Here is a 25,917-nt window from a genome sequence, read left to right as displayed (position 1 = left end):
AAAAAAAAAAAACCGTTGAAATGAACCGCAGACGCTAAACCAGAGCGCGCGCCTCCATGCGCTTTGTGTTGCGCTGTCTCAGCGGAGCTCCGGCGGTTCGCTGGCGGCTCCTCAGGCCCATGTTCGGCTCAGAGACGCTCGGTCAACAGCGCCGGTGCGGCTCGGTCTCCTTCGTGGAGCATTTCCTCCCCATCCGGAGTGTTTTGGTCCTGGTGGTGGTGCGCCGGGGAAGCAGATTTCGAGGATTGCTAACACGGTGGGCGAAGAAGGAGAAGGAACAGGAGCGACTCAAGACTGCCCCCCAGCGGCCAAGGCGAGCATTGAACCAAGCCCCCTCCTCCTCCCACTGGTTCCCAAAAGGTGGGAGCGGGACTCCACTGGGTGCCGCCAATTAACAGGCGTCTGGTCTTTGTCTTAAAAAGCAACAATGATTGTAAAATATAAAATAAAAGAATACACATCAACAGTGTAAGTGTCTTATGAAGTATTTTTGGTCTAGTTTCTAGTGCAAATATACAAAACTAACTTACAATCAAGATATGAGAGCTTAAATAATTAATCCCTTAATACTGATGGAAAAAGTAAGCGTTTCACTTGCAGATTATTTTACTTATAACATGGGAAAAATGTCTTTTTATAAGTTAAATATAACAAGACATTTTGCCAGTGGAACTAGTATTTTTACATCAATATTAAGGAATTAATATTTGAAATTAAGCTCCTAATTCTTGATGAAAAGCCATTTGCTAGTTGTCTTATTTCAAATGTAATAGGATATTTGCCAAAAACAAATGGTAATATTTTGCTATTTTGCAGTGTATTAGTGAAAACCCTTAAATAAATTAAACATTTAAATTAAATTACAACATTTACACACATTATTACCGTGGGTTTGACTAAATTATACAAACAGAAAAAATATAAAGTAATTTGGTCTAGTTTATAATTACTATACTAATTATTTCCAAGTAACATTTAAGACAAATCTGAGTTAAAATCAGTTATTTAATACTGATGAAAAATTATTTGTTCCACATGCAGATTGTTTTCTTATATTATGGGGAAAATTTACTGTTATAAGTTAAATAATCTGCCAATGACTTTTTATATAAATATTAAAGAAGTATTGACTTAAACAAGGTCCCATATCTTGCTGAAAAGTTACTTATTAGTTAGTGTTATCATAGTTCAAGTGTAGTAAGATATTTGCAGTAGAAATAGACAAAGTACTTGACAAGATTTTGTGTTTTTGCAGTCAACTTATTCTATTTCTGGGCTCAAGATAAACTAAACTGGACAAAAGGGAAAATATGAGAAAATAAAACAAATAAAAGGTTTTATACATATATATATATATATATATATATATATATATATATATATATTTATACATAAATATATATATATACACACACATACACACACTGCTCAAAAAAATAAAGGGAACATTTCACTTTAATTTTGTGTGTGGCTCCAAATCCAGGCCTCCATTGGTTAATAAATTTGATTTTCATTGATGATTTTTGTGTGATTTTGTTGTCAGAACATTCAACTTTGTACAGAACAAAGTATTCAATGAGAATATTTCATTCATTCAGATCTTGGACGTGTTATTTGAGTGTTCCCTTTATTTTTTTGAGCAGTGTATATATGAACATTTTCATCTCAGAAATGATTTTGAGGGAAACTCAAAATCATTTCTTCTCTCAATTTTCATGATAAATATAGTATTTTTGTTATTTTGATCATGTGAAAATAAAAAGACATGTAGACATTTTCAAGTTTTGTTTGTTTTCAGTCAGATGTTAGGTATTTAATGGGAATAAATCTGCAGCTTCAGGTGTTATGTGGTAAAACAGGTTTTGTTGCATACATCTGGAGGAAGTTAAAAGATTTTACTGAGAACGAAGCTCCAACCATCAGTCACACACACCAGCAGAGACGCTCACACTAAAATCCACTCAACTCCGTCCCGATAATGTTTGGCTCTGATGTGAAGCAGAAACCTGTCTTGAGACTGAAGGAGCAGATTGTTTCATGTAACACTGAGCAGAAAGAAACCTGCAGGGTGTTGGCCAGGCGGCAGAAGTGCATTAAAGAGGAAAAAGGTTCAGTTCAGTGTCGGTGCAAAAAGTCAGGCGATTACAGTGCAACGGTCTCTTCCTTCCTCTGCAGGAGCAAACCTTAGAAGCCAAAAAACAACATTTGCTTGTTTCTGTTGCTCCTCTTTTTTGTTTGAAAAAAGACACATACAACATTTCATCCAAAAAAAAAAAAGCTAAAACTATTTCAAATATCCATTCAGTTTCCACAGAACTGTGCCATGTCTCTTGGTATAGATTCACCCACTCAGGACGACAAAAGGAGAAAAACTCAAGGAGAAATGACTGGCAGAGGGAGATTTGGCTTAAAATCAATAAATAAATAAGAAAAATGTTTCCTTTTCAGCTTGAACACTGCAAAAACACAAAATCTCTGGTCCAATTTCTAGAACAAATATTTAAGTTAGCTAGAAATAATAAAATTAAGTTTTAAGTAACTTTGCAACACAATATATGAGTTTGCTTTAAGTAAATTATTCTTTAATATTGATGGAGAAATTCTAGTTTCACTGACAAATTATTTCATTTATAACAAGACATTTTCCCCGAGTTATAAGTGAAATAATCTGACAGTGAAACTAGTTCTTTTTCATTAATATTAAGGAATTATTGACTTAATTCAAACTCCTATATTTTGCTGAAAAGTTACTTATGGGTTGGTTTTACCTTATGTCAAGCAAACTAAAATATTTGGATTAGAAACTGGACTAAAAATATTTGGTAAGATTTTGTGTTTTTGCCATGTTGGTCAAATATGTTTAGATTACGAAGCAGAAAATCCTTCATTCAGTTCCCAATTAGCTGAAACCTGATTTGTTGTGTTGTGATGATGTCACTGATATCTCTAATTAAACTTACAGTTTCTTACATTTCTTAAACGTTTTCACATTGAATCACTTTACATTAACAAACTTTCATGGTTTTTCAGGGATTTTATGTGATAGACCAACAACAAAGTGCCTAATTTTGTTTTTTTGTTTTGTTTTTTTACAACTAAAAATCTAACCAGGGTGTTTCCAATTAGCATGAATACATTTAAATGTAGAAAAGAAATAAGATATCATTCCTGTGGTAAAACATGGCAGTGGCAGCATGATGCCATGGAAGGATGGATGGAAATAAAAAACAGCAATACTGGGAAAAAAATTGCTATAAGCGACAGAGTCGCTTACATCATACTCGTGTCAGAATGGCCTATTCAAAGTCCAGACTTTAATCTAAATGAAAATTTGTGGCAATACCTGAATATCTGTTATTTTACATAATGTGACTGAGTTTGAGCCATCTTGAAATAAAACTGTCAGCAAAAACATTCAGATTTCTGTAAATATTATTAGGCGATTATTTTAGTTATCAATTAATCTATCAATTATTCTGAAGATGAATTGATTAATGGGATAAAAACATCGGCAAATTCTGCATATTTTACATGTAGGCCTTTTTATGTAATATTAGAAATACATAAAAATTTAAAGTTGATAAATAAGAAAATGAACATTTTATTGGGTAAAATGCAGTGACATGCCAAATGATGCGTCTGTATATATATAAAAAATTAAAATCTTAAAAACATGTGGAAGTGCAGTTAATCTGTTGATTATTTTTAGATTATATAAATTATAATTAGATTGTGAAAGGTGCTTTTAAAAAGTCCTTACCTAAAAGGTATGCAAAATGTATTTATCTTTTGCACAATTTTGTCTTAGCTACAGCTTTGAATATGTCATTTTTTCAGCAAACAGCAATTAATAATTAACTGAGTACTAAATTAGCTGACAATTAGTTCAATAATTAATTTATTATGATTAATCGTTTCAACCATTTCATAGTTATGCACGACTTTTTGTTAGTCTGTCTCATAAAAATTAAGTGAAAAACATCAGTTTGTGGTTGTCGTGTGGAAAAGTTTGATACTTTTGCAAGCCGTTGCCAGACGTTCTTCTTGATATGTTAAGTGGGAAAGAGTCTTGCTTCATTAGTGCTTTCCTGAGTTGTTAAATACAAAATAAAATTTTAAAGAGTTACAAAAACAATCCCAACATTTCAGTTTTATTTTTTGGCTCTCCGGCTCCGTTCGGTTCTGTCTGGCAGCGAACAAACCTCCTGAGAGCAGAACCGGGTCATCCACGCTGAGGAAGTGCAGTCAGAAAGTCGGAGCCTTTGGTTCTGTTGGACTGTTTGTTTTGTTCATGTAGTGTGACTAAAAAAAAAACGGATAAAAGGAAAAGTTCTGCATTTCAACCACTTCCCATCACTCACATCCACTTCTTATTTGGAGTCTTTTTTTTTTTTAGTTTTTTTTTTTTTTAGTTTGGTTCGTTTTAGTGCAGTTCTGTTCAGTTCGGCTGTTCAGACTATCCTCCACTGCAGGACGCTCATGTCCTTCCCACCGGTCGACACCAGGTAGCTGTCGTCATGAAGGAAGCTCACATTTGTCACGTGGCTGCTGTGGCCCCGGTAAACATGACTTGGAGCCTGGAAGGGATAAAAAACAAACATTTCTTCATACAATTCTGAATAAAACAAAAGGAAATGGTCACATTGGTAGCCAGTGGCGGTTCTGTAATGCCCTCCTGCCTCCAATAATAACTAAATACAGCTTCTACCCCAACCTATGACGACAATTGTTCAAGGTAAAATTCATATTTTGTACATTTTTATTCTTCTATTTTGGTCTCAACTGCTTCTAAAATCAGCCCAAGCATTCAAACGAAAAAACCCAGCTGTTATCGTTTGTTAGTGTCTGTAAAATGAGCCGTTAAGCCATAGTCAAGGGGCGGTGCCCCGTTACCTAGCAACCCCAGTGGAATTCCATCCGTTACCTAGCAACCCCAGTGGAATCAAATGAGGGTAGATTCTTCAAGAAAAAAAAGCATGAAATAATTTAATCTAGTCTGACTTGGAAGATAAATATTAGAGACCAACTTCAGAATCTAATGTTGCCCCTCATGCTATGCTGCCCTTGGCAAAGAGCCACATCACGAACCGCCACCGTTTGTAGCCCGTGTAGCTTCATACCCTGAACTGTGAACATGGGTATGAGAAAAGATGGACCTTCCCGAAATCATCTCCAGTAACCAGGAGGCTCTTGTCGTTGGATGCACACGCTGCATTGATGTCGGTGCCGTCTGAGCCGTCGGGCCACAACCCTGAGGAGAAAAAAGCAGCAGAAACACTTTATCAGTCAGAATTTTAACAAAAACAAACATTCACTGGGTTCTTTGTTTAAATCAGCCAATCAAAAGCAAGCCAGCATGAGGAAAAAACAGGATTTAAGGGATTTTGATGTGCTTGGTAAAAGTGCTTAAAATGTATTAATTTTTATATTTATTTAGTGAGTTGTGATTGTCATTTATATTTTTGTTACATATTCTCTTTCAATTCACATTCATGCTTTATAAATATGTTTTTATTTCTTTTAATGTGACTATTGTGCACATTTATGATCAACGAATGAAGGATTGTGTTAATTATTTCTTTCTGTATAATTTTGGTGGAGAGTCAATATGTTGTTTGACTCTTCTTGCACTATCATTATTTTTTTTCTTAATATATTCAATCTGTATTTTAATTAAAATAAAATAATAAACTTTAATTCACAAAGGTTAAATCAACAAAAACAGATTGTAAAAACCTTTTAGTCAGAATTTTGTGTAAAAAAAAACACACGAATGCAGTCATCCGTCCTGACATATCAATAATTCAACCTTGTGGCGGAAGTATAATAGTGTCAATACGGACCAAAATCTCTCAGAAATTTTTCAGACACTTTGCTGAATTGATAAAATTAAGAATTAAAGTGCTTTAGAAAACAGAACAGAGTCAAACCCACTACTGGAAATGTGTACCTAATAAAGTGGCCAGTGAATGCACATGGGTCAAGTGAGAGAGCAGGAGGCGGCAGCGTCTTACCAAACACCTGAAAGCCCAGAGTGCAGGTGTGAGTGAACCACTGGATGTCTCTGGTGGTCTCCACACTGACGACCTGCTTACACACCGACGGGATCCCTGTGGGGACAAAAGACGTCCTACATCAGCAACAGGGCTGCGAACTCTGCAGCAATCAGCAACATTTTGAATGTTTTGAATAGTAAAAAAATTGAGATTTTTTTTTTTTTAACTCTTTAATTTTTTACATATTTTATCTTTGTGGTTCAGAACAGAAATGAATTAACTCAACTTCTTCCAATTATTAATGGGGACCTATTATACAAAATTCGTATTTTTAAAGTTTTTGTACTTCCATTTGAGTCTCAACTGGTTCTAAAAACTCCCCACACGCTTAAAAAAATGACCTCAGCTGATTTTTGGCAATAACTTAATGTTTTTTCATGTCTGGAAATGAGCCATTTCAAAAACCTCAAGATTGTTGAGTCACATTGCATAGGCACTGTGCCGTTACCTAGCAACCCGAGAAGCCCAGCCCTGTTACCTAGCAACCCCAGAACCCCAGCCTCGTTACCTAGCAACCCAAGGAATTCCAGACCATTTGGTCAGCTGGTTTTACTGCTCAATTCACTGGAAAAGACAAGTGTTTTCTTGTCAACACTTGATTCATTCTTGTTGGTTGTATAGAAAATCTTACCAAAAATTGTTAGCCTAATTTCTAGTGCAAATATCTCATTACATTTGAAATAAGACAGAACTAACTTACAAGTTCCTATTCATTGCTGAAAAGTTATTTGTAAAATAGTGTTGTCTCATTTCAAGTATATTAAGTTATTCAAACTACAACCTAGATGTAAAATACTTAAAATGTTCAGTTTTTTAAATTAATGATTATATAATTATGCATCTGTTTGCAGCCATTTTTACTTCTGAGTGTAAATGTGGAGTTGGGGGGGCGTGCCCAGCAGCAGCTTATTTGGATTTAAAGTGAAGGAGACGCTAAAACAGCTAGAAAAACTTCATTATAAGGATGATTTTTGTGCAAAAAATGCAATGAAAATGCTTTTTATAACTCATAGCCTTATCCTAACCTGTTCAACGAAGCATGGCAGGTCACCTTTAATAACGGCAGTAGCATTCTGCGTTGTTTTAACATGAACCTTGAAACAGTTTGACCAAAATCTCTGAGGAATGCTGGTATTATGAAACACGTTTGGCAACTGGAATGTCAGTGATGGCATTTAAAAAATGAGCTCAAAGGTCACAGCTGAGGAGTCTGGTACCACGACAGTACGCTTTATTTAACCGGCCTTACTTACAGTAGAGAATCTCATAGTCGCCTGAATTTGAGACCAGATACTGGGAGTCCACAGACCAGTCCAAATGGGTGATGAAACTGGAGTGACCCTGGCGAGGGATTAAAGGAATTAAAGTTAGAAAAACGACTCAGAGAGGAGAAGGTGAGGAAGGAGGTGTGAAGGAGATGGAGCTGACCGAACACTTCCCAACCCGACTGTACTTCCTGCCATTTTCTGCCACGGCGTAGATGTAAATGTAGTTGTCATGGGAACCGATAGCCAGGAAGTTACTGTCTAGAGGAAACAGACCAGTTACGTCGTTTAGGATGTGAAGTTATGGGAATAAGCATAAACCAAACAAATTAAAGTCCTCTCAGCGTAAAAACTGTATTTTTTCCTTCACTTGTCTAAATGAGGCAAGTTAAACATATTACTGCAGGTAAAGCAGAGAAACCAGCACACCTGGGCCGTAGCGCATCACCGACAGCTGCTCGTTCCCGTCTGTGTGAACCGTAACTAAATCCTTCGAGTCCGTGTCCAGAACCAGCCACCTGCAGGATCAGAGACACACCAAGCTTCTTGTCAGCGTCACTTAAACCTGTCTCTGTAATAAAACTATTAATCTAATGATTAATTAAAACAGGCTCATTTTCTAGAGACCGGATGAATGGTGAATTCTGTTTACAGAGACTTCAGTATTTTATTTGTTGTTTTATTTATTTATTCTGGATATTTAAAATGTCTTCCACTTCAAGTTCTAAGTGTTTGTCAGAAATTAAAGTGAGTGTTCTTGCATTACTAAGCAATTAACATTATATTACCTTAAAATGGTCTCAAAACAACAATATTATAGTTTATCTCAATAATTTCTGGAACAATTCATTGTCAAACAAGATTTGTTATTGTATTGTTGTTATTGACCTTTATTTGTACAGTTTGTCTCATTGAGAGACCAGTTTCCATGTGTACCTGCCAGTCTGGGTTCCCACGGCAACCACGGCTCCTGATGGGTGGAAACCTGCTGACTGGGCTGTATCCTGTGAAAACAACAATGAAAAAAGAAAATTAGGATTTTCTCTCCATCTAATATTTCCATCAGTGATGAGACGTAGCATAGTACAAACTTTGAAACAAGAGAACTAACTTACAAGTAACTTTTCAGTAAGATGCACAAGATTTTTTAAAATCAATAATTCTTGAATATTGTTAAAAAGTACTAGTTCCACTGGCAGATTATTTTCTCATAACAAAAAATTTTTCCATTTTGTAAGTGAAATGATCTGCCAGTGGAATTTGTACTTCTTCTCAATATTCAAGGATTGTTGATTTTAAACTAGCTAGTATATTTTATGTATTAAGATATTTGCAGTAGAAACTAGACCAAAATACTTGATAAGATTGTGTGTTTTTGTAGTGTACAGCTTTTATCACGTTCACCAATTTATGTAAATAAAAATCTGCTCATGTTGACCCTGAATTCTTGGGGTAAAAAAAGGAAATCAACCTGCAGCCTAAGGATCACATAAAACAAAAATGAATAGTAAACGGGACAAAGCAAGAAAATAAATAGGCTTATTTCTGATTTATTTTTTGTAAAAAAACATTTCTATAGAGGTTTCAGTATAATGTTTTTCCCATATGACAATTTTAAGTTAGTAGTTAATGAACTGTTTATGCTGTGTAATTCCCCTAAAGGGCCCCAGGGGGCAGTGTTGACTAATCCTACCTCCAAGGTTTTGGTCCAGATCAGCTGATGAGTGCTGGAGTCCCACAGACAGACCTGCCTGTCGTAGCCGCAGGTCAGGAACTGGGGCTTCCAGGGATGAACAGCCAGACCCCATAGCTCGTCAGTGTGACCCTGCAGAGGAGACTTTATTAATTATTCACCCAGTCATAACGAGTGAATACGATACCAAACAAAAGCAAAACAACTCCTCCAGTGGATATCTGAGCACATTTACCTGAGTGATGGGTATGAATTCTCCATCCAAGGTGCCCTGCAGAACAAAGTTCTTGGTGGTGCCGATGAGGACGGTCTCCCCTCTGCCCTCTGCTATGGTTCTGATTGGACCGAAAAACTCAAGAACCTGCAGAATGAAAATAAAGCCGTTGTTTACCGGGAAGCCAACACTGACAAAATAAACAATCTTTCTTCATAATGAAGGTTTATCAAGATAAAAAATGTCAAAAGTAGTTTTAAAGTTGACGTCAATGATTTTCTTAAAATGTTTTGAATTTCTTCAGACCTGGTTAATCTTTTAGCACAATCAGGCTGAATAAAATTTAAAATTAAGAAAATGTGGTGAATTACAGTCAATTAGGTTTTTATGATTTAAGAACTGTGTGTCGTTTTTCTATTCAAATCTATTAAGGGGGTGAATATTATCTGTTGTATCAGTCAACAAAACACTCATCTTTTCCAGCAGCCATTGTACAGCCAATTTGAAGTACAAAAACAAGCAAGATGAACCTTAAATATTGATGCTAGGCACTTGCAGCGCTTCCTTGATATTCTATGGAGTTCCACCATCATGACTCATAATAAAAAAAAATACTAAATTACTAATTACTAATAATTAAAATGACAAATTATTTGTATTATTCAAAGAGGATGTCAGGTTTTGCTTCTTTACCTCCACTGTTTGGATCTGCTGGTAGCTGCTGTCCCACGAAATGAGCCTGCGGTCCTTCCCTCCGGACACTAGGGCGCCGTTTCTCAGCATGCACACTGCGAAGATGCTGCCCTCGTGAGCTCCCTGGATGACGCGGCTGATGCGATTAGTGCCTGCACAACAGAGACGGGAAGAGACAGATGAGCAGGATCTCAGGCCAGGCAGACAGACAAGAACGGTGATCAATAGATTAAACTGAGATGGAGATGGTGAATCGCTTTCCCCATTAAATCTCTGCTCACAAGATCAAGCTTTGATCTATTCTCAAAGTGACCTAACTTTAACCTCCTGGCTGCTTCACTGGAGCTTGTGACTGGAAACATTTGGATTGTTTTATTCCCTTCTCAGCTCCGGCTCACACATTTGATCATGTTCACTGCAAAAACACAAAATCTCACCTAGTATTTTTGTCTAGTTTCTAGTAGCTACAAACATTTTAACACACTTGAAATAAGACAAGACTACCTTGCAATATTGAGGAATTCTTGATTTTAAACAAGCTCTTTTTTGCTGAAAAGTTGCTTGTAAGTTTGTTACGTCTTATTTTAAGTGTACGAAGATATTTGCTACAAACTAGACAAAGATACTTGGTAAGATTTTGTGCTTTTGCAGTGTTGTTTCTTAATTCCCTGCAAATCTCCGTACCTTTTCCCCACACCAGGATGTTTCCACTGGAGTCTCCTGTGATAGCGTCGCCATTTTCAGCAAAGGTCACACACAGAACGAACTTGGGCTTCTCCTGTTTCTGTAACACAACACAAGAATACACTGATTTCTTCCACTACATAAGAATTTACATGATAATACAGATTTTCTTTCATTAAATCACATATACAACGTCTGAACTTCAACACATTTTATTTTCTCCAAATAAGTCTGAAAAAGTTTTTTAAAATTGATAAGTCAATGACATGCAATTATGAATGCACTGTAGCAGTTATAGTTATGGATATAGAAAATACTAACTAAGAAAGAGCGTTAAAACCCAGTTAAAGTGAATAGCAATGTTTTGGATGATGCCAAAATAAGATCATACTTCTTTGATAAAATCTAAGTGAAACTGATACATTTTTTGCCTAATGTGAGACATTTCTCTTACCTCAAACAGCCCCTGCTTTTTGACCAGCATGCCTTTCTCCAGAGTCCAGAAATAGAGATGAGACTTGCCACAAGTCACAACAATGTTGCTGTCAGTCGGGTGAAAGTCTGCAGCAAACACTGACTCATTGGAGCACTGAGCAGACCCACAAAAAGAAAGAAACAAGTCCAGTTCAGAAGGACAAACACCAGAACACTCAGTACCAGAGGACGCTGCTACCTTTGCTTCAGCGAGCCTCTCCTCTCTCTGCCAGTCCCACACAGACAGGACGTGGTCGTTGGAGTCATCCACAACGCAAAGCGTGTTTCCTCCATTCTGATTTCCAGAAAAAAAAGAACATATTATGTGTTTATTTGGCTTCACAGGAAGAGAGCTAAAAGCTAACTCCTAGCAGAGCTGGAGAGGCGCTAAAGGGTGCTAGCTAGCGTCTCTTACCGACTTGGAGAAAGCCAGGCAGACGAGCGCTCGGTCGAAGAAGCCTGTGCCCAGAACGTGGAGCGTGTTGAGGCTGACAGAGTCCCACACGCGGACGTGAGGAGCCAGCTGCTGCCAGAAAACAAAAAAAAACAAACACCAAGTCAGGAAACAATAACCCCTTCATTTAGCTTGGTGGATATGAATTACTCTGGAAAAATGTCCAATGATAAACATCAAAAGTCTTGAAATATTTACAAAAGACCAATAAAAGAAACACATTTTCTTTTTGCAATAGACTAAAAGAGGCTGGACGCCACATTCGTTCACACACACCTCAAATTTGACCTTTGACCTACAAAAGTTCTCAGTTTTTATAAGTCACTTCAAATGACTTTATTGGACTTTAGATTTAGCCAAAACAACCTAAGTCCAACCCTTAGGGAATCAATTTTACAATAAATTATGACAATAATTATTGCGATAAACAATAATATTTTTGTTTTGAGACTATTTTCAAGTAATATACTGATAATTGCATAATAATGCAACTTCACCTTCTCAAAGACAAAAATATTAAATTTTTATTTAACATTCCACTGAAGACTCAAAATGGAAGATATTTTAAATATCCAAAACAAAACACAACAAAAAAAACAACAATAAATAAAATGGAAATAAAAAACACAACCAAAACCATAAATATTAATCAGAATGGAAATTATGGAGCTCCTTTCAATTTATTGTGTGATTAATTTCAACAGGTGTAGAAGTTATGAGGCTCTACGTTATTTTAATTTAACGTACTTAATGTTGCTTCAGTAAAGCATGAATGTGAAGAATCAATAAAAGTTCACTTACTTTTCCGTCTGAGGAGGTTCCTGCCACTTGCCCAGTTGCAATCGTGATTTTATCAGGGTGGACCGCCAAACTGAAGACGACAGGAAAAACATCAAATAGTCTCTGAAAATAATCAGCCTGGTTGGGAAAACTGACATTCCTGATCAGAGTGGAGGAAATGAGATTAATTAAAATAGATTTTTCTTAGACGTTTTAAATAAATCCCGGTTTTAATGATGGACGGGAAGCAGAAAGTCCAGTGTGTTTCTCACCACTTGATGTCGTCCGTGTGTCCTGTGTAGTGTCTCTGCAGCTGTTCGTCCACGTTGAACAAGACGACCACGGAGGCGATGAAATACACCGTCTCTCCCGTAGGAAGCAGGTACAGGTTGGAGCGACAGTCTCTGCCGCGGTAACCGTAGCTGGGTCAAAGGTCAAGGAATCCAAGTGGATAGAAATGGATTTGGCACAAGAACAATTTGTCAAAGATGTTTAAGGTGTTTTAGGTGAAGTAAACATAAAAAAAAACCTTCTAGTCTAATCAGTCACATAAAATCTCAATAATATACATTGAAATTTGTGAATATGCCCTTAAAAAACATGGTTGGTTGTGCTTTCCTCCTCACATTTTTTGCCTTTTGGCTTTTTTCTATTCCTGCAGGGCTGAACAGCACGTCTCATTCACTCCTGACAAGAAAGAATAAGCAAAGATGGCCACAGATGACGAGAAAACAGAAAAGAAAATAGCACAAGAGGAGCTGCTGACTGCTTGTGCCGTCGGCTTGTCAGCTGTGTGCCGGTTATTCCTGACTCCAGGCTGCAGGACGATGAAAACAGATCGACTCTGACAAGCCGGGGAAACATTTACAGACTCTTCTTTCTCCAGAATAATAGGCTGAATTTATTATGCACACACAATTACTCAGCTGAACACTGAAAAAACACAAAAACGTAAATACTTTTGGTCTAGTTTCAAGCGCAAATATCTCTTGAAATAAAATAAAACTAACTTAGAAGCAACTTTTCAGCTTGTAAGTTATACAATTCCTTAATCTTAATGAAAAGTGCTAGTTCCACTGGAAGATTATTTAACTTATAACAATACATTTTTCCCATATCCAATATTAAGAAATTATTGACTTTAAAAAAGCTCCTATTTTATGCTGAAAAGTTACTTGTAAGTTAATACACTTTAAAAAAGACAAAACTAAGACATTTCTACTAGAAACTAGACCAAAAATACTTGATAAGATTTGGTGTTTTTGCAGTGTATGGTGTATTGTGATCAAATAAAAGTGAAATTGAGCTATGTCTGTATTTACTTTAAAAAGGAAACATTTTCAGTAAATTTAGCACTATTTTTCTGAGTCGGATTGGTATCGGCCAACAATACTAAACCTCAGATATTGGCATCAGAAGAAAACAAATGCAGATCGGTGCATCCCCAATTAGCAATAGAAAATAGATCAAAAATACTTGGTAATATTTCATGTTTTTGCTGTGAATGTTTCATTTAATCTTTCATTTCTGCAGAAAACTCCCGGCAGCAGCGTCAGGATACACCCAGTCCAGTTTGAGCTTGTTGCTGGGCAGCTCGCCTCGGGCCTCCAGGCTGTAGCTGTCCACTTGGTGCTTAGGCATGAACATGGTGACGGGGCGACCCTTCAAGAACATCTTCACATAACCTTCCTCTAGGAAAGGCAACAGAAAAGCCTCATTAAACAATGAGTTTATACACAAACAGATCAGAATAATTAACTTGGGAAAAGTTAGTGAACAAAAGAAGTGCTGGTGAGTTATGAGTGAGATCGGTTAAACAGAGTGATGCAATTGGGTGTGAAGGTGGAGTCTATTTATGGTTTTATTGAGAACAGATAATTAAAAACAGAAAAATTACAAAAACACAAACAAATGTCTTAAACTAGGTTTTATTGGTCATTTCAAACACATCTGTGTGAAAACAAGGGGCAAAAAATGAACAGCAGATGCTTTTAAAACACACAGCAGAGATTCAAAACAAAATGCGGAGATAAGCAAAACTAAGTGTAAAATGTACCAAAACCTTCAGTAGAGAGGATAATATTAGCCTAAATTAAAACTTTTTATAGATTAATCCGATTAATCGTGAACAAAATAAGCGCAAATTAGTTTAAATAATAGTCAACTAGTTTAATCATTAACTGAAGCATACAGATTCAAAAACAAACAACATATTCAGAGCATTTAAGATAAAAACCTAATTTGTCTGTAAATATGTCTTATCCAAAAAGTGGCGTAGTTTTTGCTTCACCTGGTTCAAACACACTGAACAAGTGCTGTATTATTGCTTTATAGGCAATCTTTTTTTAAAAAGGAATTGATTAGGGTAATTTTGTTTGCATATTTTAATGCATTTTTAATGTTGCATAAAAGTTAAGTGAAAAATCTAGAATGTGGCTATTTTTAAAAATCCTATGAACTGATTAATCGTCAAAATAATCAAATATTCTGACAATTAATTGTTGAAATAATCAACTATCCAGGCGGTTAATTATCAGAATAACTGAATATTCTGACTATTATTTGATTAATCATCAGAATATTTGATTAATCGTCTGAATAAATCAATGACAAAAACAACCGTTAGCTGCAGCTGTAATTTTTTCCAACTATAGAAAACTTTAGAAGGTCAGATCTAAATTAAGTCATGAATTAGCCTGTTTAACCTAAAATGGTGATATTTCAAATGCTGAGTGTTGATGTTTTGCGCTAGTAAATCTGAAAGTACTGGCTGGGAACTACAGAGCAGAGGAGGCAGAGATGGAGGGACGATACATGTGAAAAGAAGGTGGAGAAAGTTTGATGTTAGATGATTGAAATTCCTTTTTATGACACAGTTAGGGAGAGTAAAGTAAAGAACAAACTAAGCTACTAAAACAAGGAAAGAAAGGAAACTGATTATAAATCACCAATATTTTTAACATACAGTAAAATATTTTACTGGAGCAGCTTGTTTTTTGTTTGAAAGTGTTTACAAAATACAGAGTTTTATCTCATAAAAGCTTAATGTTTCAGTCTGATTATGTAAATACTATCTCAACTATTAAATGCAGTGCAACTCTCTTTGTCTACTCCACCCACTTTTGGTTTTAATCCCTCTGAAAGAAAACTGCATGTTTCAGGAAATTACTTTGCTTTTTTTTGGCACAGATACAAAACAAAAGGCTGAAAACTCAGAAAAGATTCAATAGAAACTGTGTCAGTGTGCAAATACTCATTCCAAGTGCAGGGAGACTGCAAGAGCTGGAGTTAAAAAAAACCTGGAAGCAACTGCAAAGCATTGAGTGGCAGACATCTTTGTGTCGTTACTATGGTGACCAAAACTGACTGAAGTGAGCAAACAGACAGCAACCGCTGAAAAAACACAAAGTCTGACCGAGTTTTCTTTTTTTTCTTCCTTTCTCTTAACTTACTTTGAATAATACAAAATTAACTTAAAGCTACAGTTGTCATGGTAACAAATTTTTCTGGATGATAAATTATATCAAAGGTTATCATGATAAACGATAACATTGTTGTTTTGAGACCGTTTTAGTAATATAGTGGTAATAATGGCATAATAATGCAAGAACAAGTTCTCAGAGATCAATAAACTTTAGATTCTAACAAACATTTAATGCTGGAAGACATTTTAAATATCCAAAGTAAATATCAAATGAAATGAATTTTGAAATGTCTGTAAACAAAATTATCCTTCAAAAAAAAAAAAGAGGGCTTGTTGAGACTGAAGACTTTTATCATCCAGTATTTTGTAGAAAGAGAGAAAAAAAGAAAAACAGTAAATCATGAAAATGATTGAGTTTGTTTTAACTGATTTATTGTGACAAGCCTATTTACAAATGACTTTTCAGCAACATATAGGAGCTTTTTTAAGTCAATAATTTCTTAATATTTATAAGAAAACTATTATTTCCACTGGCAGATTATTTCACTTATAACGAGACATTTTTTCTACGTTTTAAGTAAAATAATCAGCCAATGGCACCAGTACTTTTCTAATAAATATTAAGAAATTATTGACTTGAAAGAAGCTGAAATGTTACTTCCTTGTCAGTTTTGTCTTACTTCAAGTTGAATAAGATTTTTGTGGTAGAAAGTAAAAAACACTTGGTGAGTTTTTGTGCTTCTGCAGCTCTGAGTGGAGGTTAGGTGGGATGTTTGTGAGTTAATTTTTCCACAGGGAAAGTTTCAAACGTAGCTCAGCAGTCTGCTCCTGCTCCAGTCTGGACAGCTTTCTGCTCACTCCATGATTGGGTTTTTATTGCTTCTCTTCAGGCCTGAGAGCAGCGGCTTCACGTCTGAATGAATCTGAACCGATGAGCAGAGAGCTGTGCAGGCAGGGCGGAGGTAGGGGGGGAGCTCAGGGGCCCTGGCCTACCTTTGCAGTGGGTCACACGTCGCATCCCTTGTAAAGGTCAGAGAGACACACAAGCACCAGATGAAGGCTGGCATCGCTTCCTCACCTCTACAGTGACCTCACTTCCTGTTTGCTGGTGAACGGCAGCTTCTGTCCATGATGTTTTTAACAAACCACCGCGATCGTTTTCTAACTGTTTCTCTCTAACTTCATAATTTTTTTAATGTTTTTCCGTCTATTTTTTTTTTATCATTTTAAAAAGAAAGTTCCATGTTTGTTCAAATATTAAGTGGAAAATTCTGCATGTATGCTAAGCATTGGTAAGATCTTCTTAGGTAAATGACAATAAATGTAAACCTAAATTTGCCTGGGGTGTGAATACTGTTGTGGAGGATATTATGTAACAAATACAAGTATAAAATATAACAACAATAACGGCTCCTATTGCTGCGGTGAATTTAATTTATTGTAACAAAAATCTGAAACAGCTTCTGAACTGAAATCTACAAAAAAAACGTTTTAATAAGAAAATAATGAATGAATGAATTTTGAAGTAAGAGTGAAACGATATGAGGTGAATGTGTTAAATGTAAAGAATGAACGATGAGAAAATGAATGTTTAACAGTGTCATTTAAAGCAAGGCATCATGGAAAGAAGCTGAAATAAACTTCTGTGACACAGAAGTCATAGCTGATACTAAGTTTGATTTTTGGAAAAAATAACATCGGCTCTCAACTCTGAAAAAGAAAAAGCTGGACTCTCACCTGCATTGAACACTGGATCCCTCTGTTTGCTGCAAAATAAATGAATAAACACACAACTGTCAGTCATCCAAGTTCACACACTTCAGTTTAGAAAACTAAAAACCTAAAGAATCAGTAGCTGCGTTTAACCATAAAATTGTGCAAATTGAAATTTTGAAAATAAATTTGCTTAATGGAGACACAGCAATTTAAAAAAAACCTCCAGTTTTATGACAAAAACGTATTTGTGCTAGGATGAGTCGGTGTTTCGAAACACTTTTTTAGCATCACAAAAGTCACAACAGCTGGATGTTACTACTGGAGAAAACAACAAAGAAGACCATGACAGGAAGTGGTAGGAGGATGAGCTCTCAGATTGGTCAAAAAATGAACTGAACTAAGAGTAGCACAACTTAAACATGTTTTTTACTCAGAAGTAAAAGGTCGCCATCCAGGAAATTACACAAGTACAGTTAAAAAAAAGTATTTCGTTAAAAGTCTACTCAGGTACTGAGTAACCAATCAAATTCTGATTCAATTTTTTTAAATTACATAATCAGAAAGCTTGATGCTTTAAGGACCAAGAAGACAATGATTTATAAAAGTCACAAAAAAATAACAAAATCAGGCAAAATAACATTTTTCCAAATCAGTTTCTTTCAATAAAAACTTTTGAAACTAACAAAAACTGCAGGTGTGAGTCCGTGTCCGTGTTAAAACCTGTTTGTTTTTCATTCAGTGGGTAGAAAATAAAGACATTTTACTCAAGTAAGCAAGAGTAGTGATACTTCTTAATCAAATTAAATTAAAAGTAAAAAGTATAGCGTAGCAAAAATGCTCCTATAAGTAAAAAAATAAAATAAAAATACTGAAGTAAATGTAACTAGTTACTTCCCAACTCTTGCTCTCACAGCATCGCACAGTTCATAAAACGTTGTGTGTCAGTCTAACGTGTTGAATCCACAGTAAAGTAAAATGGCCGACTATAATTGCTCCCAAGCGGCGTGTCGCTCCAACGCCTGAATAAGACGCCGACGTTTCCTCTGACGACTGAATTATAAATGCACCTTACTGTTCACATCCGTCGCTGGCATGATTCACGTGTTATTTTAATTCAGCAACTGTAAAATTGTTTTTGTTTGTTTTTTTACATTAGGAGAATATTGACAAAGATTTCCACACATTTGGAAATGCAGGTAGTGCCTGCGGTTTGGGTTTACCTGTCGCTTCTCTTGCCGCTGGAGTTGCTGCCCGTTGACCCGGCCCGGGTCCGGTTCCCCTTGGAGTCGCCCGAGTCCTTGCGAGTGAGAGTCCCCACGTGTTCGTTTGAGTTGGCTCTCCTCACAGTGCTGCAGGACAGACACAAGAAGCAAAACCAGTGAGTGGCGGCAGACAGAATAATGGGCCGTAAAATTACCTGACGGCAGCGTCTGTGAGAAGTCAAGCAAAGATTTTATCCATAAACATTTGTTTTTATGCTCCATCAGCAACAATCTCTCATTTTACTGCTGAAATTAGGGATGCAAGTTATCGATTAATGAGCTGATAAAAAGTTGATTTATCTTATCGACTAATGATTAATTGAGAAGCGGCTTTTCTTAAGAATCTGAGTTTTCTCTTGATTCAAGAGGGCTCAGACTTGATATGGCAGGCTAAATGTTTCATGATATGCTGAATTTTTTAAAAAGCTATTAAAATTTAACATTATTTTGTGTCAGCTGTATTAACAAAGAGATAAAATAGAAATTTGTGGTTTGCATCCCTGGACTAAATACAGTATTTTTATACCTCCTCTAACAAAGGTAAAAATTAAAAAGAATTAAAATCTGTTCTGTTCTTATAAGTCTTGGTAAAACAACAACTTGTATTCAGATTGGGAAAATTACCACCTCCTACTGCAGAGAAAGCGTACTATAATCTATTTTCCTGTTTCAAGGACTGCTGATCCTACCCTAAAAACATACAAACATATAAAACAGTCACAATAAATTAAGTTCGCTTCACTGCCTTCCAAAGCAACAAGCGGCAAATTAGGCCGCAAATAAAAAGGTGTTTGCTCAGTCAGTGTTATTATCTGCATCAAACCGGCTGAAATACATAAAACATTGGAATTTGTTGAAGTGCAAAATGAAAAGATTGTATTTCTCCACCGGAATTCAGTTTATTTAAACCAACAACGTGTCAGAATAAAAGCAGCGCTGTGCAGATCTGCATGAGGGCAGCCGGTCTTTTTTCCACAACAAAAAAAAGAGCCAAATCAGCAGTCAGCAGGCAGACAGGTCATCTAATCCAGTCTGTCCAGAACCTGAAACTCGCCGCTGGCTTTTATCCCTTCTGCACAGACTGTGTGTGTTTTTATTCAAAGCAGCAGAGAGGAACAACTGTTTGCTCTGTTTTTCCCATGAGGAATCACGGCGTCCTAATTGGACCGCAGGGCTTTAAAGGCTGCAGCGAGTCGGGAAGCGACTGCGACGAAGCTTAAATTAATACAAACATCAGTGAGTCAGTGGGAGAAAGTTGCACTAAAATCCAACTGTCTATGTTTACACACTGCAAAAACACAAAATCTTACAAAGTATTTTTTTTTTTTGAAAAAGTGAAAACTTATTTAATCCCTAAATTAAATTTATCACTTACCAATTCAGAATTTACCTGAAAAGTGTAATTAAAAACATGCATTTATATGCCTGTTTAATTTACTGTGCCAAAGAAAAATCTTTCACAATTATTACACATACATATATAAAACTCTCATGCAGTCATAACACAGAGATGTGTGTTTAATATGAACAGATTAAAGTCAGATTAAAATGTTTTGAATGCTTCTGTTGATCAGATTAGTTCAGGACATAGAAAAACACAACCTGCACTGCAAAAACATAAAATCTTACCAAATGTTTTTAGTTCAAAGTGCAAACATCTTAGTACACTTGAAATAAGTCAAAACTAACTTTAAAGTAATGTTTTAGCAAGTTATGTCAATAATTCCTTAATTTTGATTAAAAAGTTCTAGTTCCACTGGCAGATTATAAAATTTATAACAAGACATTTTTCTCATGTTTCAATTGAATTAATCTGCCAGTGGATCTAGAACTTTCATAAATATTAAGGAATTATTGACTTAAAACAAAGTCCTATATCTTGCTAAAAAAATACTTGTAACTTAGTTTTGTCTTATTTCAAGTGTACTAAGTTATTTGCAGTAGAGACTTGAACCAAAATAACTTGGTAAGGTTTTTTGTTTTTGCAGTTCAGGAGGTGAAATGGCAGAAGGTGAAGTTTTAGTTTTAAATGGCGGTGATGTTAGCTGACTCTCACCTGAGGGACAACATTCTGGTGGGAAGAAACAACAGGACAAAACATGAGATGAAAACAGGAGATGCTTTCAAAAACAGGCTGCAGGAGAGGATGTGTCTGGAAAACAAACACGATGCACGAGGAGGGGAAAAAACTCAGCTGGAGAATAGAAACATTTATTTCAGTTTTCCAGCTCAAAAAAACTCTTACAGTGAAATTTCTCTAAGAAAGTAGCAATTTAATTTTTGAGCTTTTGCTAATTTGACAGTTCTCCAGCAGACTGTCACTACAAAAAATTGTATAAAAGAAACAGGCAGTTCATAAGTATACCAAGGGAAAGTTTAGTGGAAGAAAAACATATCGCAGGAACTTGGGATTATTAAAGAAAGTCTCATTCTAGTGAGTTACAGGGAATGTTCAGGATATGGGCTACACCTGCTGCATTCCTTATTATTGTTACTCCAGAACTGGAGTCAGTGTAGGAAGAATCTTAATTTGATCAAAGGAGAAAAGGATTGAACTGTTACTCCAATTCTGACATTAGATTTTGCATTTCATTTGAAAATCAAGGTCCCAGTTTCTGGAAAAACTGCAGAGAGGAACAAAAATCCTTTGCCGTTACCTAGCAACCACAGCCAAGTCTAGTAGCCCTGTTGCCTAGCAACCCAAAATGGAGATCCAGCACAAGTGGTCAGCTCATTTTACCACTGCTGGAAAAGATGCATGTTTATTTGTTGACTTACCATCTATAAACCATTTGCTGCATTCTTGTTGGTCGTGCAGGAGGCTCCACTTTTGCTTTTCAAACATGTATGGTTATATAGTTTTGCATATTTGCAGCCATTTTGACGTGCGAGTGTATACGCTGAGTTCCAGGGCGTGGCCAGCAGCAGCTTATTTGGATTTAAAGTGACAGAGACCCTAAAACAGCTCAATACAGGCAGAACTGAGCAGACTGATTCTCACTAAGAATGATTCTTTTAGAAACTTTTCCCTCTAATTTTAGTGAACACCTGCAGACGGTATTAGAGCTGGGAGGTTTGTTTGGACTGAGCTGCTCCTCATCTGATTATGTTAATGTCATCCAGGAACGGGAAAAGACTTTTGTTCCCCTGGCAGACTTAATTTGTAGCTTGACCTCCACGTGAACACACACACCGAAGTGACAAAGAAGTCTCTCTCTGCATCAGTCTCGTTAAATGTCAGTGAATTTGGCTGGTAGAAAAGCTGAAATGTGAGAGTTCAAACGGCAGAAACACAAAGCAACTTGGCTGTGTGGACCGAAGATTTACAACAGCATTAATAAAACTAGGGCTGCAGCTAAAGATTATTTTAGTAATCAAATATTTTCCCAATTATTCTGACGATTAATCGGGTAATCAAATAAAAAGCAAACAATTTAATTCCTTTTTAAAACAACATTAATGTTAAATGCAAAATATATATATATTTTTCCAACAGCTTTTAGTTATTGTTCTAGCCATGTTGCTCTTCCTGCAAATGGTTCTTTAGAGTCTTTTTACTCCAGTTAATCGATTAATCAGTCACTAAATTAGTTGACAATTATCTTAATAATCGATTAATCACAATTAATTCGGTTAATGGTTTCAGCACTTAAAACCTGCTGAATTCTTCATAAAAATAGCAAAAATATGTTTAATAAAGTGAAATAAAAAAACAAATCTATCAATCTGCTGAATAGTATGACGGAGTATTAGGGCGATGCTAAGAAAATAAAACTAATAAAATTATAAGAATAAAATTGTAATATTACAAAAATAAAAATAAAATAATATGAGAATAAAGTTGCAAATAATTAAATTTTTGTATTAGTTTGTTACTCCGTCGCAGGACGGTACTCCCTTTGTTTTGGTTCCTGACCTCTTGTTGGCTGCCGGGCCGGCGTCCTTCCTGGTCCCGGGTCCAGACGGGGAGGGCAGGGTGCTGCTGCCTTTCTTCGGCAGGACGGTCCCGTTGTTGACCGTGGGCCGCAGCGGCAGAGTGGCGATCATCGGCCTGGCTGGAGGACAAACAACAAGCAGGACGGTGAGGAGCGTCGGCTGCAGCGGCGAAACGTTTACATCAGCGACGAAGGAGGAGAAAATAACAAATATAAAGAACTAAACTGGTTACTTTATAGCAGGATTTACATTTTCGTAACATTAAGCTACTGTTTGGATGTTGACATTATTCTTGAGGATTTATTAAGCCCACTTACTGGATTTGGACACATTATTTCCAGGAGAATTCGCCATTCTGATAAATTTCTTGTAATTATAAAAATGTTGAATTATGAAGTTAAGGAAGACCAAAAGTGTTCATATTCATTGGCCTTGCAGATAACGATTATTCTTAGTTGATTATTCTAATGATTAATCAATTAATCGAATAAAAAATTGGCACATTTGGCAGATTTTTCAGCTAACAAATTAAATCTTTTTTTAATATTAGAAATACACTAAAAGATGGAAACAAATAATTTTGCTTTTTAAATAAGAAAATAAGAAAAATATTTTATTTCCTAAAATGTAATGACACAGCGTTCCTTTAGGAAATATTAGATTATTAATGCAAAAGATGCTAAAAAAAGTATGTATTTCTAACATCAACATGTGAAAAGATCCACTCTTTCTGCTTCATTTATTTTTGATTAGCCGATTAATAATTTGATTGAAAAAGGTGCCAGTTTATTTTAACCAGGTGAAACTAAAATTTGTGTTTAATCTTTTTAATCTTAAATACTAAATGTATATAATTTTTTGTTCGATTTTGACTTTATTACTGCTCTGAATAAGTTATTGTTTTCAGCAGAATTACCTTTTTTGAGTCAGTATATTCCAGTCAACAATTAATCAACCAATAAATGAGTTGGCAGTTCTTTTAAGGAATAATTAATAATTTAATAATAAAATAATTAATCATGGTTAATGCGATTAATTGTTTTTGCCCTAATATTTATCACTAAGCCTTAAATGTAGTGAATGTGGATAAATGTAGTTACATTTATCCACATCCTTTAATGCGACGACAGATTCAGATTTAAAAATAGTTTATTCATCCAAAGAGGAAAATAAACGTTGTCATAACTCATTAATTTTTTAAAAACATTTTCCTTAGAACTACAGCATTAATCCAGTAGTTTGTACTATTTTCATGATAATTTTCCAATAAATCAGTTCTAAAGCAGTTCTAGCTGCTCTATCTAGCAACCTCAGCCCAGCCCATCGCCTAGCAACCCAAGCAAGAGTTCCAGCATGTCTGGTCAGCTGGTCTTACTGCTTTATTCTCTGTTTGGTTGTTCAGTTACCACCCAGAAACCACTTTCTGCATTCTTGTTGGTTGTGCAGGAAGCTCCACTTCTGCTTTTCAAAGCTGTACGGTTGTATAATTGTCCATCTGTTTGCTGCCATTTTCATGCGCGAGTGTAAACGTTGAGTTGGAGGCTCTAATTATCTAAGGATTATTTTGTGTAAAAATGTAATAAACATGTTTTTTAAAGTTCACAAACCAATCCTAACCTGTTCAAGGAAGCATAATAGATCAGCTTCACAAACACATGGAGAGATTTTATTAAACAGAGATACAAAAATGAGACCTATCATGTTTTACAGAAAATGTCAAAGAAGAATAAGAAACACTGGGCAGCAGGATAATCTGGTGGAGAAAAGGAGAATCTGACTCATAGGAAACAATCAGTCATTTCCCCAAACCAACTCACCAACACAACACAATAGTGAAAGTTGGTCACAATAAGAGAGATGCTGTATAATACATAAATTCACTCACTTTCACCATTTCTCAGTGTCCTACATTCTTATAATTTGTGTAAATTAAGTATAAATGTTTAAGATTGTATTTTCAACAAAGAAAATTGCATGAGCTGATCAGCTATTGAGTCAGATATCATCACTTCCTGACATCTGAGCCCAAACGTTGGTTCTGGAGCGGCTGAACAGAAGCTGACGGCATGCAGGCAGACAGACAGCAGCAGTGGCAGCATGCAAAACAATGCAACAAGTGCAGCCAACAAGTGCAGATCAAAAATCATCAGCAGCAGAGTTTAACTTGCAGGTGTGAAGGTGAAAAAAATCAAGACGCCATAATTTTCAAGGAAAATGATGAAAGCTGCTCCTCCTTACTTTAGGGTGTCCAAACTTTTTCCTCAAGTAAAAAACAGTTTTGTTTTTCATTCTTGTTGAAGTGAAATTAAATCTTTCCAGATACACATAAAAAGAATTAGACATCAATTTCTGAACATGACAAACTTTATAGTAAATAAATGTTACATTTACAAATAAAATATTTTAGAAAGATTGCATTTTTCATTTTGTGTAATGTGAATAAATTATTTATTCTTATTAACGTATGTAGTAAAAACAGAAGCAACCTTTATTGTCCCATATGGGGGAAATTCAGGTTTAGCAGCATAGTTAGGTGTAAAATGTTCTTAGAGTGTTACAAACAATATATAAACTACAAGTTATAGTAAATTAAATTTGTCTTCTAATCTGAACATTGTGCAGCATATTGAGGTGAAATGTTGCAGGCAACGACTGAAAAGTGCACAACAGGCCCGGTGAGTGCAGACAAGCTACAGCCGGCCTACCTGACTTGCCAAAACTGCTGTCTGCTGATGGAGATTTTCTCATCTTAGTGGGCTCTATCGCACAACGCAGTTAACAAAACAACACAGTCATGGAGGAGAAGAGAGTGACAGCTGGTCAGAGGAGTCAAGCAGAATCTGAAGTAACTTCAGCAGGTGGGAGAAACGTAAAGGAAAAGCTCCACCAACAGATAAAATCATGTAAGGAGAAACAAAGCAGAGGTAGAAGTGAAGGTTCTGGTTCTGTGCTACCTTTGGTGGGTCCTCTGCGCGACCCCATGGCCTGCTGCTCCTCTGAGTGGTTCAGCCTCCGAACCACGTCGGCCAGAGCGGACTTGAGCAGCTGGATCTCATCCTCCTGCATCTGGACCCGCTGCTCCAGGGAGGCGATGCGGTCCGTCACCTCCATGCTGCTGGCTGCCGACGCGCTGTCATCTGAGGAGACAAGATATGTCAACTTATCAGGCAAAATTCACATTTAGTACGTTTTTATGCTTCCATTTGGGTTTCTACTGCTTCTAAAAACAGCCAAAGTGCTTAAAGAAACACCAAGCTGTTTTTTTT

The 25,917-nt window shown here is 36.1% G+C and overlaps 1 protein-coding gene across 4 annotated transcripts; it reads right to left on the bottom strand.

The window, feature by feature from the left end:
* Positions 1-3,881: 3,881 nt before the first annotated feature.
* LOC106963708 (EMAP like 1) lies at positions 3,882-25,818 on the bottom strand. 4 transcript variants are annotated; one of them, XM_015058761.1, is made up of 24 exons: positions 25,606-25,818; positions 25,357-25,410; positions 22,632-22,770; positions 20,772-20,786; positions 18,674-18,802; positions 17,475-17,503; positions 16,731-16,757; positions 13,875-14,004; positions 12,586-12,735; positions 12,335-12,404; positions 11,495-11,605; positions 11,279-11,374; positions 11,060-11,194; positions 10,606-10,705; positions 9,922-10,073; positions 9,250-9,375; positions 9,015-9,146; positions 8,258-8,325; positions 7,751-7,839; positions 7,485-7,582; positions 7,310-7,397; positions 6,015-6,110; positions 5,121-5,251; positions 3,882-4,577 (listed from the first exon to the last, which is right to left on the bottom strand). In XM_015058761.1, the coding sequence occupies exons 1-24, from the start codon at positions 25,760-25,762 to the stop codon at positions 4,452-4,454; spliced, it is 2,448 nt and encodes an 815-aa protein (XP_014914247.1). In that variant the 5' UTR covers positions 25,763-25,818; the 3' UTR covers positions 3,882-4,451. The 4 variants fall into 4 exon arrangements, with proteins under 4 accessions (XP_014914247.1, XP_014914248.1, XP_014914250.1 ...); XM_015058762.1 differs by having other exon boundaries at positions 11,495-11,602; XM_015058764.1 differs by lacking the exon at positions 16,731-16,757.
* Between the last annotated feature and the right edge of the window lie 99 nt (positions 25,819-25,917).

This window comes from Poecilia latipinna, unplaced genomic scaffold (genome assembly GCF_001443285.1).
Source record: "Poecilia latipinna isolate Pla-1442-1.1 unplaced genomic scaffold, P_latipinna-1.0 Scaffold1570, whole genome shotgun sequence".
In the NCBI taxonomy this organism is placed as follows: Eukaryota; Metazoa; Chordata; class Actinopteri; order Cyprinodontiformes; family Poeciliidae; genus Poecilia; species Poecilia latipinna.
The sequence above is the reverse complement of the archived record's forward strand: the minus strand, read 5'-3'. Positions and strand labels throughout refer to the sequence as shown.

Coding starts and splice junctions, on each gene's coding strand:
- LOC106963708 (XM_015058761.1), bottom strand. CDS start 25,762: ATGGAGGTGACGGACCGCATCGCCTCCCTGGAGCAGCGGGTCCAGATG. Junction 12,405..12,585: donor CACACGGACGACATCAAGTG/GTGAGAAACACA, acceptor TGTCGTCTTCAG/TTTGGCGGTCCACCCTGATA. Junction 9,376..9,921: donor AGCAGATCCAAACAGTGGAG/GTAAAGAAGCAA, acceptor TTCATTCTGCAG/GTTCTTGAGTTTTTCGGTCC.